The sequence below is a fragment of the Amblyraja radiata genome, chromosome 10 (assembly GCF_010909765.2).
Source record: "Amblyraja radiata isolate CabotCenter1 chromosome 10, sAmbRad1.1.pri, whole genome shotgun sequence".
Taxonomy (NCBI): domain Eukaryota; kingdom Metazoa; phylum Chordata; class Chondrichthyes; order Rajiformes; family Rajidae; genus Amblyraja; species Amblyraja radiata.
Genome location: NC_045965.1, coordinates 48766089 through 48782521, shown reverse-complemented (window position 1 = coordinate 48782521; position 16433 = coordinate 48766089). Strand labels below are relative to the sequence as shown.

The 16433-nt window shown below is 43.3% G+C and overlaps 2 protein-coding genes across 3 annotated transcripts in view; one reads left to right on the top strand and one right to left on the bottom strand.

The window, feature by feature from the left end:
* The window catches only part of LOC116977904 (tyrosine-protein phosphatase DSP2-like), a 31893-nt gene that overhangs the window by 13454 nt on the left and 2006 nt on the right, over positions 1–16433 (top strand). The window contains exons 2-5 of one of the 2 annotated variants that reach the window (XM_033028777.1): positions 5915–6034; positions 9786–10323; positions 12326–12474; positions 16083–16207. In XM_033028777.1, the coding sequence (XP_032884668.1) occupies positions 9852–10323; positions 12326–12474; positions 16083–16207 (746 nt within the window). In that variant the 5' untranslated portion in view covers positions 5915–6034; positions 9786–9851. Of the gene's footprint in view, positions 1–5914; positions 6035–6629; positions 6645–9785; positions 10324–12325; positions 12475–16082; positions 16208–16433 lie in introns of those variants that run through there. The other variant, XM_033028776.1, reaches the window with a different exon arrangement.
* Positions 747–3510, bottom strand: pars2 (prolyl-tRNA synthetase 2, mitochondrial). The gene is made up of 2 exons (XM_033028774.1): positions 3471–3510; positions 747–2511 (listed from the first exon to the last, which is right to left on the bottom strand). The coding sequence occupies exon 2, from the start codon at positions 2489–2491 to the stop codon at positions 1079–1081; it is 1413 nt and encodes a 470-aa protein (XP_032884665.1). The 5' UTR covers positions 2492–2511; positions 3471–3510; the 3' UTR covers positions 747–1078.

Genomic DNA, 16433 nt, shown 5'->3' with positions numbered 1-16433 from the left:
CATTCTGTAAAGTGGTGTAAGAAAGAAATGAAGATACTGGTTTACACCAAAGATGGACACAAAATGCTGGAGTAACTCAGCGCGTCAGGCTGCATCTCTGGAGATAAGGAATGAAGATTATTCCTTTTCTCCAGAGGAGTCTGAAGAAGGGTCTCAACCTGAAATGTCACCTATTCCTTTTCTGCAGAGATGCTGCCAGACCCGCTAAGTAACTCCAACATTTTGTGTCAATCTGTAAAGTAGCATGTTCAATTCAATTGAACTTTAATGTCATTGCACAAATACTGAGTATCGGTACAACGAAATGCAGTTTTGCGTCAGTCCGTAGTAGTGCAATATAGAAATTTAAAAAAAAAAGAGGATACAGAACAATAGAAAATGCAGAATAATTAAACAATGGGGACGGAGGGACCGGAGGAATCTATCGGCGGGACTCCGAGTTCAGCAATGCGACGGTATGATTGTAGAAGCTGTTCCTCATCCTACTGGTACGAGACCTGAGGCTCCTGTACCGCCTCCCTGATGGGAGGAGGGCAAACAGTCCATGATTGGGGTGGGAGGGGTCTTTAATGATCTTCCCAGCTCGTTTCAGACACCGTTTTCGGTGGAGGGCATCCATGGCAGGGAGCGGGGCGCCGCCGATCATTGAGAAAAGTTGCATTAGCCATGTGTTGTCTGACTGAATGAGGATTGTGAAATTTGTAGTTCCTTCCTTGCTAGTGTAGACATATGAAGTGTACGCAATACAATGTGTGAGTGTGTTTTATTGTGTTGACAAATACAAGGTTTTGGTTGATTTTTTTTCAGTTCATTGTCCAAAATTCTACATTATCAAGTTTCAACGGGTGTACTGGAATGCCCAACAATACATTGATTCTCAGTGAGAAAGATGTAATCAAATCAAACACTTTTTTTTACACTGTTCACCACATCATGGCAATCTAAATCTAATTCTGGTATATTGTCTGCATGATTTATTTTATGCATAATTCAAAAATACCTCGTTGCAAGGATTCATTGTAGAAAAAAAAAATCAGGATACTTTCATCTGGATATTTGACTAGGTGAATTTCATGCATTAAACCACCTGAATATTTTTCAGAAAATCCAAGATACCTTCTTGAGTGAGAAACATTGTCCTTCCATTATTTTGGCATTTAATTTCAAACATAGGTGGATCTTCCAAAATCCTCTTCCCTGCAATGATGATGTATGGATATCCCAGACAGCTGGCATCTTTCAGTCTTCTGCCAATGGTCAGATGACTGCGGTCATCAAACAGTACCTCTCCATGAAGTTGGGGGACAGTGTCCATCAAGTTGTCATAGAACTCTGGCTGGTTAATATTCAGTTCTTCTTTACTGCCTTTCTTAGGTGAAATGACACACACCTGATAAGGGGCCAGGAGACTTGGCCACCGAATGTTGTTTTCAGTCGACAAAACCTCTATTGCTGCAGCTAGTATGCGTGTGACCCCAAGTCCAAAGCAACCCATCTCCGACAGGATGGGCTTGTTCTCGGTGTTAGAATACGAGGCACCAAAAATCTGCGAATACTTCGTCCCAAGGTAAAAGGTGTGTCCCACCTCAATGCCCCTGCTTTCTCTCAGTTTTCCATCACATTGTGGACAGTTTGTTGTTTCAACTGCATTCATTGTTTCCACATTGGCCGCAAAATGGCAGTCTGAACACATTAAAAGATGATCCTCCCCAATCTCTGCTGGCAGCTGAAACTCGTGCGACAGCTTCCCACCAATACTGCCTGGGTCGGCTTGCACCTTTACAAACTGCAATCCCAACTGGTCAAATATACAAGTGTAAGCATCAGAAACAAGTTTGTAGGTCACCTTGGCAGCTTCTTCTGAGACATCAAAGGTGTACATGTCTTTCATGTAGAACTCCCGTCCACGGAGCAAACCATAGCGCGGCTTAGGCTCATCTCTGAACTTCCTTGTCACTTGGTATAGCATCAGTGGTAGCTGTTTGTATGACAGATTTCCCTGCATGGCCACAAGCTCAGTCACAGCTTCCTCATGTGTCGGACTTAAACAGTAGTCCATGCTGTGTCTGTCCTTTAGTCTGAATAGTTCCTTCCCCAGGAGGTCCCATCGTTCACTGGCCTTCCACAAGTTCGCAGAGGTGAGGCTGGGCATATTCACCTTCTGTCCCCCAATGGATTGCATTTCCTTATCAATAAGGCGGATAAGTTTCTCCATGGCACGGACTATAAATGGCAGATAGTGAAAGCAGCCTGTGTTGGCTGGCTGAATGAGGCCTGCCTGAAGCATCAACCTCTGGCTTTTGCAAGTGAGCTCACTTGACCGACCAGCTCCAACCGTTCTGTCCTCTTGGAGGTTTGAGGGCTGAAAGAGGCGAGATAGCAATAGGGGTTTTGTCCGTCCATGATGAAAATGGCTCCTGTGCAAATACAGGAAACCACAGGCGAGGTTCTTGAATAATCCTCCTGAATAAGAATGGATTGCCAATTCCATTAAAAATATGACGGATAATTCTAGAATGAAAAGCAAAATTAATGGCAGCCGTGTAAATTCAACATGCTTTCAAAATCTGTACAATTACTATAATATATGACACATAAATGACTATACAAACTTTACAATCCCACATATATGACCATAATATACATGACCACATATACGATCTTTACAATGCCATGTATATGACCATAATATCTGACCACATATATGACCATAATATATACGACCACATATATGACCTTTACGATCCCACATATATGACCATAATATACATGGCCATATACACGATCTTTACGATGCCACGTATATGACCGTAATATATGTGACCACATATATGACCATAATATATATGATCACATATCCGATCTTTATGATCCCACATATATGACCACATATACATAGAAAATAGGTGCAGGAGTAGGCCATTCGGCCCTTCGAGCCTGCACCGCCATTCAATATGATCATGGCTGATCATCCAACTCAGTATCCCGTACCTGCCTTCTCTCCATACACCCTGATCCCTTTAGCCACAAGGGCCACATCTAACTCCCTCTCAAATATAGCCAATGAACTGACCTCAACTACCTTCTGTGGCAGAGAGTTCCAGAAATTCACCACTCTCTGTGTAAAAAATGTTTTTTGTCATCTCGGTCCTTAAACTGTGACCCCTTGTTCTGGACTTCCCCAACATCAGGAACGTTACAATCCCACATATATGACCATAATATATAACCACATATATGACCTTTACAATCCCACATATATAGAAAATAGTTGCAGGAGGAGGCCATTCGGCCCTTCGAGCCAGCACCGCCATTCATTGTGAATGTGATCATGGCTGACCTTCACGCTCCCACATGTATGACCTTCACGCTCCCACATGTATGACCTTCACGCTCCCACATGTATGACCTTTACGCTCCCACATGTATGACCTTTATCCTCCCACATGTCCGACAAGAAACAAACGCACCTCTCTCGCCGCCCTCGCTGTCCCGCGCATGCTCAGCTCCTGCCACCGGTCGGCACTCGGATCAGAAAGCACCAGATCGCGGATCTCGACACCGTCCCCCAGCCCAGCCCAGCCCAGCCCGCGCCGGAGCCAACCCCTGCGAAACTCTCCACGATTTATAATTTGCAATTAACTTCACGAGTGGCAGTTCTGATTACGATATTGCAAGCAGCGGAAAAGCGATGACTTACTGTTTATGAAAGCAGATGCCTTTAAAATGTTTTTTTTTAATAATCTTCAGAAAAAATGTGTATATAAATTAAAAATTGTGTAAAATCATTCAATTCATTCTCTATACTTTCAATAGTGTCATACTTAGTAGTATTTGCACATTCCTTTAAACAATAATCCCTTACCACTCATGAAGCCTCTTGGTGTGAAATCCCTTCCCTCATTTGAGGGGTACCCTATCCCCACCAGAGTCAATCCCCAACGGCCAGCAGCGGACTGTTGTGATATCCCTCCACCTCTGAAACATGGTGTGGGAATGCAGACGTTCATGTGAAGTCGTACCTTCCACATCTCTTTCAGAACCTGCTAAGCACTTCTCCTCCAGTGAAATGACACTAAAATGCACTCGCTGTCAAGATGAAGGGAAGATAGACACAAAACTCGCTGAGTTATTCCAGGATTTTGTGTCTATCTTCCCTTCATCTTGACAGCGAGTGCATTTTAGTGTCTTCGGTGTAAACCAGCAACTGCAGTTTCTTCCTACATAAGATGAAGAAAATCATGCTTCTCACAGAATATTTTACCAATTCATGGAATGTAAGCAATGCAGGCAAATGTACCATTTATTGTTCATATTTAATAGTCCAGTCCAAAGGAGCCAGTTAAGGCTACACGCTGAGAAACAATGAAGATAATTAGTTCTCAGTCATCACCCAGGAACTGTTGAACATCTGCAAAGCTTGCATTCTTCCCAGGCACATTAACTATGATTTCAACTTAATTTAAGGTTCTGGTTCAATTATCTGTGGATTGATCTGCAGGGCACAGCAAGCATGTTTTCTTCCACAGATGATTTGGCCAATACTGTGGAACAATTACAGCAATCAAATGTCGACATCACATCTCTGTTTTTCAATATCATTATTGATTATGTTGGAAAATGGAGAGGAATAAAATTGAGGTAGGAAGGTGGAGACAGTAGGTGGGAGATGGAAGGGGGAATGAGGTGCAGTGTGGAACACCTGGGAAGGTTGGAGCTCAGAGGTTCTGGGGATGTTTAGTTTAGTTTAAAGATTCAGCACAGAAACAGGCCCACTGGCCCACCAAGTCTAAGCCAACCAGTACACTAGTACTATCCTGCACACTAGGGACAATTTACAGAAGCCCATGAATATATAATCCTGCACGTCTTTGGAGTGTGGGAGGAAATCGGGGCACCCGGAGAAAACCCATGCGGTCACAGGTAGAATGTACAAACTCCATACAGACAGCACCCATAGTCACGATAAAACCCAGGTCTCTGGCCCTGCAGGGCAGCAACTCTACCATTGTGCCACCTTGTGAGAACATTTAACTTGAGTCCCCTGGGGCATGAATGTGCCCCTCACCATTCAATGACCAAATATGCATACACATTTTCGGTGATGTCTAGATTATTGAAACATATAAAATTATTAAGGGTGTGGACACGCTAGGGGCAGGAAACATATTCCTGATGTTGGGGGAGTCCAGAACCAAGGGCCACAGTTTAAGAATAAGGGGTAAGCCATTTAGAACGGAGATGAGGAAACACTTTTTCACACAGAGAGTTGTGAGTATTGTGGAATTCTCTGCCTCAGAGGGTAGTGGAAGCGGTTCTCTGGATACTTTCAAGAGAGAGCTAGATAGGGCTCTTAAAGTCAGGGGATGTGGGGAGAAGGAAGGAACCGGGTACTGATTGGGGATGATCAGCCATGATCACATTGACTGGCGGTGCTGGCTCGAAGGGCCGAATGGCCTACTCCTGCACCTATTGTCCATTAATCCTAGTATTCACCAATGATAGCTTGCACTGCTGAGTTCCACATGGAATTCAGCTGCCCTTTGGATAACCTTGGTCTGTCTATGCTGGGAGCAATTGTAAGCACTAACCATAATCATATCCATGGGACAACCTGAACTTCAAAACCAGATTGTGTATTTAATTTCTAAATCAAATAGAAGTTAAATACTGGAGGTCAGATCAAAAACTACCACCGAGCGTTTGGCAAATCTGCTCCATAAAAGAAATCTGTAACTTTCAACTCAAAATGATTGTGAACAGTGTAGTCGGCATTCAAGAATGCAACACATTCTTTGAACATATTTCATAACATTATATTTCTTACCACATACCCATTTTCCAAACATGTATTATGTAAATATTTAACATGCGAGATAAATATCCCTTAAAACAACTTTTATTTTTGCCTCAGTGAAACCAAATATACAAAATGGGTGTTCCTTCCAGGCTTACGTCTGTTTTGGCTTGAATAAATAACAAATCAAACCCATGTCGGAGAGGAATTGACATCTGCACTAAGGCAATCGAGCTGGTAAGACGTTTTACTGTTCAGTTATTCTTTTTTTTAAATTCAATATCATTTACTTTTAAAAAAACGTTATGATTACCTCTCCGCATTCCTATTCCTGTATTTGGAAAAACGTTACAATTGATTAAAAAGAAACAAAGAGAGAAATCGGAAGGAAAGAGAAATCTTTCTGAACATGGAAAATAAATAAAACATCTGCAGAAGCTGGAATTGAAAACCTTCATAGATAGGCCTCAGGGAATTTATCTACATTCATGTGGTTTCAAACCGGCAGGACTTGCGCTTTTGAATGTGGATATTGAAGTGCAAACCGAAATAGTTGGGGACACTCGGCTGTTCAGCATCTGTGGCAAGGGCAACGGGATTAACGTTTCAGGTCTGCAGAAGACCTTGGCAGAGTGAGGAAAGGGGGGGGGGGGGGGGGGCATGTTAGTTTTCAGCAGCAGAGAAGGTAGAGGAGATATATCGGGCATAAACGAATATCTCGCAGAGGGTGAGGTTTTTCTGGGTAAATGGTAGACGGCTAACGGGGGGCGGTAGGGCAGAGATAAAATTGAACACAGGGAGCAGTCAGAGATTGGGTATACTTGTACGAATAAAGGAACGTGAAGAGGTGAGAGACAACGGGGGGAACTCGCGTTTTTTTCCTGTAACTTAATTTAAACTCCCCTTACCTAGTTCTGAACAAGTATTCCATCTATGACTATAACTCCGATGCTGTCTCTGGATCTTTGCTTGTAACTCGCCAACTAGTGGTTATCAACTTTTGTTTCTCTCATTTTGTATATGTGTGCGGGTAGTTTGGTGACTGCAAGAGTTGTGAAATAGGTAATGGTTCTTTGGGAACGGGACCTGGCGTGTGGTCAATGTGGGAGTTGGGAGCGGGGTGAGCGGATTACAGAACAGCAACTGAGATGATGCAGCATAATTCTTAATTTTCTTTGTGTTCGTGGTCCCTGTCCATGTCTTGTGGCTTTCTTTTAAAACAGTCCCCAATCAGTCCATCCTCCTATCTCTTTCCGATCTCCCTTTCTGAATCAGGAAGATCAAGAAGGGGACATGAAATGAGTTACTCATGTAGTTTTGGCAGGTAAGGTAAAGGAGAATCCTGAGAGATTCTATGAACATATTAAGGGCAACATGGTAACCGGGGAGATGATAAGGTCCCTTTAGGGTCAGTCCATATGTGGATGTACAGGAGATGGGTGAGGTCTTACATACATATTTCTCATCTGTATTTACCATGGAGAAGGACATGTACATTAGGGAATTGAGGGAAGAGAATAATGATGTCTTGAGACATATCCATATTCAAAAGTGGAAGTGCTGGTGGGATTTTTTTTGAGTTTATTAAATCACATAAAGAGGCCTATCTATGAAGGTGGATACATCCTCGGGACCTAGTGTATCCTCGGACATTGTGAGAAGATAGGGAAGAAATTGCGGGGATCCTGGTAGAGATATTTATATAATAGTTAGTCACGCATGAGGTACTGGTACACTGGAATAATGTTGTGCCATTATTTAAAAAGGCCTGTAAGGACAAGTCACGGGAGCTATAAGATAGACGCAAAATGTTGGAGTAATTCAGCAAGGCAGACAGCATCTCTGGAGAAAAGGAATAGGTGATGTTTTGGGTCAGAACCCTTCTTCAGTCTCTTTTTAGAGTAGGTAAAGGGAGTTGAAAAGTTAAGACAGTTGGTGTCTCGCCGGCAAATATAAAATTAAAAGGTCTTGAGAGGATAGAAGGCCGGCTGGGAGAGTCCAAGAGGAGGAGGACTGTTGGAGACAGGAGAAGGGGCCATCACTGAGTGGTGAGGACTCCTTCCCATAGAAAAAGGCACGGAGGCAGATCCAACCGAAATTATAGGAACTATAGGCGGGTGAGCCCAACTTGAGCCGGGCGAAAGTTACTTGAGGGTATTCTGAGACAAAAGATCTTGCTCATGTGGAAAAGGCAAGGTCTAAAGGAATATTCAGCATGGCTTCATGCATGGGAAATCATGTCTCATCAATTCAATTATGTTTTTTGAAGATATGAGGAAGAGGATTTGGAATATTGTGAGCAAATTTGGGTCCCATATCCGAGGAAGAATGTGCTGGCTCTGGAGAGGGTCCAGAGGAGGTTTACAAAAATTATTCCAGGAATGAGTGGGTTAGCATATGATGAGTGTTTGACAGGACCTCATTGAAACTTACAGAATATTGAAAGTCATTGATAGAGTGGATGTGGAAAGGATGTTTCCACTGGTGGGAGTGTCCTAGACCAGAGGTCATAGCCTCAGAATTAAAGGACATTCCTTTAGAAAGGAGGTGAGGAGGAACTTCTTTTGTCAGAGCAGGGTAGTTAATCTGTGGAACTCATTGCCACAGAGGGCTGTGGAGGCCAAGTCAGTGGATATTTTTAGGCAGAGATAGACAAATTCTTGATTAGAACGGGTGTCAAGGGTTATGGGGAGAAGGTAGGAAAATGGGATTAGGAGGCAGAGATCAGCCATGGTTGAATGGCGGAGTAGACTCGATGGGCTGAATGGCCTAATTCTACTATATCGTGAACTTGTGAAGAATGATTAGTCCAGATTATGTACTTGGACTTTAGCATGGCCTTTGACAAAGTCCCAATTAGTAAATGGGCTCAGAGGTTAGATCACATAGGATCCAAGGTGTGCTAACCAACTGGAGGCAAAATTGGTTTGGGTGAAGAAGCCAGAGGGTGGTAGTGGATATTTGTTTTTACGAAGGGAGGCCTGTGAACAGCAGTGTCAGTGTGCAAAAGGTATGGGGGCTGAGTCCACTGTTGGTCTTTATCTTTATTAAACCTTTGGATGAGAATGTAGTGGTCATGGTTAGTAAGTTGCCGATGAGACTAAAATTGGTGCTTTAGTGGACAATGAAGAAGGTTATCTAAGATCACCACAGGAGTTGGATCAACTGGGAATATGAGCCAGGGATTGCAGATGGAATTAGGTCAGACAAGTGCAATGTGTTGTATTTTTGGTACAGGTAGTTCTGCTACTAACACAATAGTTAATCTCGTGATTTAGAAAATTGTGTTATAAAGACGATGGAGTTAGGGGCTAGAATGTTTCAGACTCGCAAAGTCTTTTCAATAGCAATAAGTTTATTTTTGTTATTGCAAGCTAAAAATACTAAAGGCTGTATGTTACATTATTTAATGGATTATCATTGCGCAAGTGTCAAAGAAGCAATTGCTTGTGAATTTCAATAGCCACGCAGGGTTAAAGTAACAGTTGTGTTCTTAAAAGACAATAATGCCTAATTACTGCTAGAAAGTTACATGGAAACAGTATTTCCCCCCTATACTGTTAAAATCCAATACAACAATTTTCTGCTTGTCAATTTCCAAAGCAACTTCTAAGTAATCTAGTTCCTGATGGAAAGTCAGTTTTGAGTCTACATTATCTCTTATGCCCTGCCTTTTTTTTTTAACCTTTTTTTAAAACAAAGTTACCTATTTTTATGATGTCTCCTTTTTCTATATGGTTAAAAATAAAACAGATGTTAAGCTGTATTTGGGTAATTTACTTCTGACCAACATTCAAATTCCAAAAGGCTTCCAATTTAGTTAAATAAACTTTAATGTTATTTACTGCTGTTCATTGTCAGATGTCTTGCTCAATAAACAAAATATTGCTTTGTCAAAGTACACTTGAGATAATGTTATTGGCTTGTTTAGACACTTGGAACAGTTGCTAGGATCTACTGTCTAATTCAATTTTCTGATGAACCCCAGCAGCTGCATCACTTTGGCTACAGCAGGAATTGCATTGAATAGAACTACCCCACTAAATGTTGAAATATGTCATCAAAAGCATTGGAAAACATCGCAAACTTCAGGCAACTCTGCTTGGGCACAGCCAAGATCTACCGCTCTTCCTTCCCAGAAAGGGCGACAGAGAAAGATGTGAAATACCTGAAGGAAACTCTGGGAATCAAACTGATCATTGACTTTCGTGAACCCAATGAAGAGGGTGACACACCATATCTTAGAGACACCTACAAAAGAGTTGTTGTCCGCGAAGTGGAACTTGAAAACATGAAAGCAAATTGCACCACAGGGCAGTTTCTGATAAAGGACATGCCTCATGTGCACTTAGCCCTTGGTTTTGTTTCCAAGAAATATTATCGTCTATTGACAGATGATCATAGGAAAGACCTGGTAGAGAGTTGTTCTCAGACCCCGAAGAATATCATGCAAAATATAGCGAAATGGGGTTTAAAGCAGATGTACAAGGATTTCATTGACACCTCACAGACCTTCATCTATACAAGTAAGAGTCAGGCACAAATGTAAAAATAAGACCAGTACTCCATTTAGTCCTTTGAACCTGCGTTTATTCAATACTAGACCAAGCGGGAACCATTGGGTCCCGTCCCCTAAACGCGCGGTTGCGGGGTGGGGGGGGGGTGACCTGTGGCCTCACACACACACACACACACACACACACACACACACACACACACACACACACACACACACACACACACACACACACACACACACACACACACACACACACACACACACACACACACACACACACACACACAAACACACACACACACACACACTAAACATTCCCCCCCCCCCCCCCACACACACACACACTAACCACCCCCCTTGATATTATATTCATATTATTCATTCCCTCCTTTTACCCCATCCCCGCCTTATCCACTCACACATAGCTCCCAACTCACAGGCGCATTTAGAGAGGTAGGGGGGGTAGAGAGAGAGGACAGAGAGAGGGGGGGGCAGAGACAGAGAGAGAGAGGGGGCAGAGACAGAGAGAGAGGGGCAGAGACAGAGAGAGTGTCAGAGACAGAGAGAGAGGGGCAGAGAGAGAGAGAGAGGGGCGGAGAAGGAGGGACGTAGAGAGAGAGGAGCGGAGAGAGAGAGTGGCGGAGAGAGAGTGGGGCGGAGAGAGAGAGGGGCGAAGAGAGAGGGGGGGAGAGGGAGGGGGGAAGAAGAGGGGGAGAGATGGGGGGAAGAGGGATGGCGGGGGAGGAAGAGAGAGGCCGGGGAGAGAAAGGAGTGGGGTGAGAGAGAGGAGAGGGGGAGGGAGGGGGTGGAGAGGGGGGAAGGGTGGGGAGGAGGGAGGGGGGAGAGGGGGGGTGGAAGAGAGGCCGGAGGGGGGGTGGAAGAGAGGCTGGGGGGAGAGAGCCCGGGGGGAGAGAGCCCGGGGGGAGAGAGAGGATGTGACCTAGGAGCCGAGAGAAAGCCCGGAGAGAGCAAGCGAATCATGCGCGTCTTTTGAATAATGTGGCGAGAGGACAGAGAGGTGGGGGGGGGGGGGGGGGGGGGTGACGTCACTCGCAGCGGGAGCAAGACAGTAGCAAGCAGATCCATTGTGACGTCATCAGTGAAAGAGCCGGTTTATTTTCAAAGTTATTTCAGATTTGTGAACATTTTCATAAATAACTCGAGAAATAAGGCTCAAAATTTTCAGGTAAGACGATTTCGGACTCCAAGGGATAAATCTCTATCGGAATATGTGGAGATTTTACTGTTAGCGCGTTGTTTTTTCTAAGTTTGCAGATGACACAAAGCTGGGTGGCAGTGTGAGCTGCGAGGAGGATGCAATGAGGCTTCAGGGTGAATGAATTAATGAATTAATGAATAAGTTTATTGGCCAAGTATTCACATACAAGGAATTTGCCTTGGTGCTCCGCCCGCAGGCGACAACGACATACAGTGACAGTTAGGAATGACACATAAAACATTAAACATTAAAAATAAAATATTATTGATTAAACATGTGATTTAAGTAAAATACCAGAGCAAAAGGAGGATACAGATTTTTGGTTATTGAATAGAGCTACCACTCATGGGAAAAAAGCATTTTTTATGTCTGGCTGCGGCATCTTTCACAGTCCTCATTGACTTAAAGAGTGACAAAATTTATTTTGCAGTACCACGTAATCTAAAAGGAAAGGTAATTGATTCCACAGTGTAAGACAAAAATGTTTATTCGTTCCCGGCCATCAGTCATGCTTAATGCTCACATGGACTTCCTCCCATTTTACTACATCCACTTTAAGAACATTAGGACATTTGAGCAGGACTAGGCCACTCAGCCCCCCAAGTCTGCCCCACCATTCAGTATAATTTTCCTCTTTCAGTACCATTTATTTATCTCATACTTTACAAATTTCCTTTCAGTACTTTTAATATTTCATTGGTATTATAGACAGATAAATTGTTTATTAATGAAAGTAGAATAAAGTTAATAAATGTCCTTACTTTGAAAAAAAAAATGTTATTGCTTCAAGTGCTGAAGTTGCTGAGTGATCCGAACAATGTCCCTGCTCTGATCCATTGCACGGCTGGGAAAGATCGGACTGGGATCGCCTCTGCCCTGATTCAGTCCTGCGTGGGCTTTTCAAAGGAGTGTGTTATCGATGACTATGAAGCCACCACAGTAAGCTGCATTGCCATCTCTGGGCGGGGTTCATTAGCTAAGTTGTTCCTTTCTCCTGTTGGCACTTTCTTTGGAAGATACAACTTTCCTTTTAAACAATTTGCACTTTAGTTTTGTTTAGAGGTACAACGTGGTAACAGGTCCTGCGGCCCACTGAGTCCACGCTGACCTTCGATAACTCGTTCACACTAGTTCCATGTTATCCCACTTTCCCATTCACTCCCTACACAGTAGGGGCAATTTAAAAAAATCAAATGAACCTACAAACCTGCACCTCTTTGGAGTGTGGGTGGAAACCGCAGCAGCTGGTGGAAACCCACTTGGTTACAGGGAGAACGTGCAAACTCCACACAGACAGCACCCTAGGTCAGGATCGTATACGGGTCTCTCAGGATCGTATACGGGTCTCTGGTGCTGTGAGGCAGCAGCTTTACCAGCTGCCCCACTGTGTCACCCTATATAGCCACCATACCTGCCACTTATAGCTTCAATATAGCTGTTTCACAGGGTTGTATGAAAGTAGAATTCGATGCTGTTAAGGATATATTTGGATGACCAAAAACTTGATCAACAAGCTTCTTGAAGAAGGAAAGGGAAAATCAGAGGCTTGGAAAAGGAATTTTAGAGCTTAGAATTGAAGAGAGGCCCACCAGAGTCCATGACATTTACACTAAATCCTACATGAATCCTATTCTTATTCACCCAAATTCTCAAAAATGTATCTGTACACTGTGGATGGCTTGATTGCAATCATGCATGGTCTTTCCGCTGACTGGTTAGCATGCCACAGAAGCCCATCATTGTACGTCGGTACATGTGACAATAAACTAATCTAAACACCAGGGGCAATTTCCAGAGGCCAATTAACCTAACAACCCATCCGGCTTTGGGATGTGGGAGGGAGGAGAGTGGAATGTCCAGAGAAAACCGGAAAGAACGTGCAAACTCCACACCAAGAGCACCCAAGGTCAGGATTGAACCCAGGTGCTGAAAAATCGAGCCTCCACTTGCTGTGTCACTGAATTAGCTTGAAGTTTCACTGTTGATGCGATTTAGGGATCTGAAAGAAGGATGAGCTTTAACCCATCAACCCTGACTTTTCCCAGCAATACAGTAACCTTTGTCAATCCTTGCATCACGTTACTCCAGATATTCCCTCTGCCTTGTCTATCTCTATCCCTGCCCCAGCTTCTCTGTAACTTAGAACTAAAAGGACTGGACAAGCTAGATGCAGGAAAAATGTTCCCAATGTTGGGCGAGTCCAGAACCAGGGGCCACAGTCTTAGAATAAAGGGGAGGTCATTTAAGACTGAGGTGGGAAAAAAACGTTTTCACCCAGAGAGTTGTGAATTTGTGGAATTCCCTGTCACAGAGGGCAGTGGAGGCCAAATCACTGGATGGATTTAAGAGAGAGTTAGATAGAGCTGTAGGGGCTAGTGGAATCAAGGGATATGGGGAGAAGGCAGGCACGGGTTATTGATTGGGGACGATCAGCCATGATCACAATGAATGACGGTGCTGGCTCGAAGGGCCGAATGGCCTCCTTCTGCACATATTTTCTATGTTTCTATGTTTCTATGTTGTTTTTTCTCATTTTCCCAATTTAGATAAAAGGTCTTTGATGTGAAATGATAAACACTGGTTCATAGACACATAGAAAAATAGGGGCAGGAGTAGGCCGTTCAGCCCTTCGAGCCAACACCGCCATTCAAGATGATCATGGCAGATCATCCAAAATCAGTATCCCGTTCCTGCTTTTTCCCCATTGATTCCTTTAGCCCTGAGAGCTAAATCTAACTCTCTTGAAAACATCCAGTGAATTGGCCTCCACTGCCTTCTGTGGCAGAGAATTCCACGGATTCACAACTCTCTGGGCGAAGAAGTTTTTCCTCATCTCAGTCCTAAATGGCCTACCACTTATACTTAAACTGTGACCCCTGGTTCTGGACTCCCCCAACATCGGGAACATTTTTCCTGCATCTAGCCTGTCCAATCCTTTAAGAATTTCTATAAGGTCCCCTCTCACCCTTCTAAATTCCAGTGAATACAAGCCCAGTCGACCCATTCTTTCATCATTATGTCAGTCCCGCCATCCTGGGAATTAACCTTGTGAACCTGCGCAGCACTCCCTTAATAGCAATATGTCCTTCCTCAAATTATGAGACCAAAATTGCACACAATACTCCAGGTGCAGTCTTACCAGGGCCCTGTACAACTGCAGTAGGACCTCCATGCTCCTAAACTCAAATCCTCTCGCAATGAAGGGCCAACATGCCATTAGCTTTCTTCACTGCCTGCTGTACCTGAATGCTTATTTTCAGTGACTGATATACAAGCACACCAGGTCTCATTGCACCTCCCCTTTTCCTAATCTGACACCACTCAGATAATAATCTGCCTTCCTGTTCTTGCCACCAAAGTGAAAAACCTCACATTTATCCACATTATACTACATCTGCCATGCATCTGCCCACTCACGCAACCTATCCAAGTTACCTTGCAGCCTCATAGCATCCTCCTTGCAGCTCACACTGCTACCCAGCTTCATGTCATCCGCAAACGTGGAGATGTCATATTTAATTCCCTCGTCTAAATCATTAATATATATTGTAAATAACTGGGGTCCCAGCACTGAGCCTTGCGGCATCCCACTAGTCACTGCCTGCCATTCTGAAAAGGACCGTTAATTTATACTCTTTGCTTCCTATCTGCCAACCAGTTCTCCATCCATGCCAATACCCTACACCCCAATACCATGTGCTCTAATTTTGCACACTAATCTCTGGTGTGGGACCTTATCATAGGCTTTTTTGAAAGTCCAGATACACCGCATCCACTGGCTCTTCCTTATCCATTCTACTTGTTACATCCTCAAAAAATTCCAGAAGATTAGTCAAGCATAATTTCCCCTTCATAAATCCATGCTGACTTTGACCCACCCTGTCATTGCTTTCCACTAATGCTGCCCGACCTGCATCTATTTTCATATGAGAATGTCAATATTAAGGTGCTGTTGCACTGAGAACTGCCAGCAAGCTGAAGGGTGATGGCTGATTGAAACTTCTTGTAACTTAGAGAACGGGGAGCAGAATTATTTCCCAAGAAAGTACCTTGCCTTTGAATGCCATATGCTTTTCAGAAGCTTTTGTTCTGTAATTGTCCTTAGGACACTAAGAAGCAAACATTTCTCTTTTAAAATAACTCCTCATCTTCGCACTATTAGGTTATTATAAACCTGCTACAAATGACTTTCAAGTTTGATTTTGTGAGTTTACTTCCAATAGGTTTTTTGAGGGTCTATTATTGTAAGTGATATATACCTCCGAACTTCCACCCACTGAAATTCTCAGAGTTGTTCTCCTCAAAGAATTCCAAGAACCGCTGTTGCCTCTTTTGTCCTTTCTGACCATGCCAGGAAAACTTAAGTCCATAAACTGTAAACAGAGCGAGCCATCACTCTGAGTTTTGCATGCAGGCATTAAAATAGAAATGGTGGAAACACGCTGCAGATCAAGCAGCATCTGTGGAGTCAGAGTTAACTTTTCATTTGGAAGACCAAGGTGAACAAATTGTCGAATGAACATTTTTTATTTTCATTTTCTCTCCAGGAAGGCATAAAGCCCATTTATGATGAAATCCGCAAACATTACAATGAAGTACAGGGAATGGCTGAAGAGTTTTTGACTAGTGAACGAGAAACAATGGCATCAACTCTGGCCTACATTGATGAAATGTAAGTGGGAAATGTAAGGGATATGCTTTTTGTTTGGGAAATATGGGGAATATTTGGTGTATAAATTACAAAAAACATGTAATTTTTTTAATTTCCACAGAATCCAACATTTCATTAACATTGAACTAGCGAGATCTCTAATGTTCTATATTCTATAATCCTACTAATTGTTCAAAGCTATTTCACCTGGTTGTGGTATTACCAGAACAGTAGTTAGGGGCAGTGG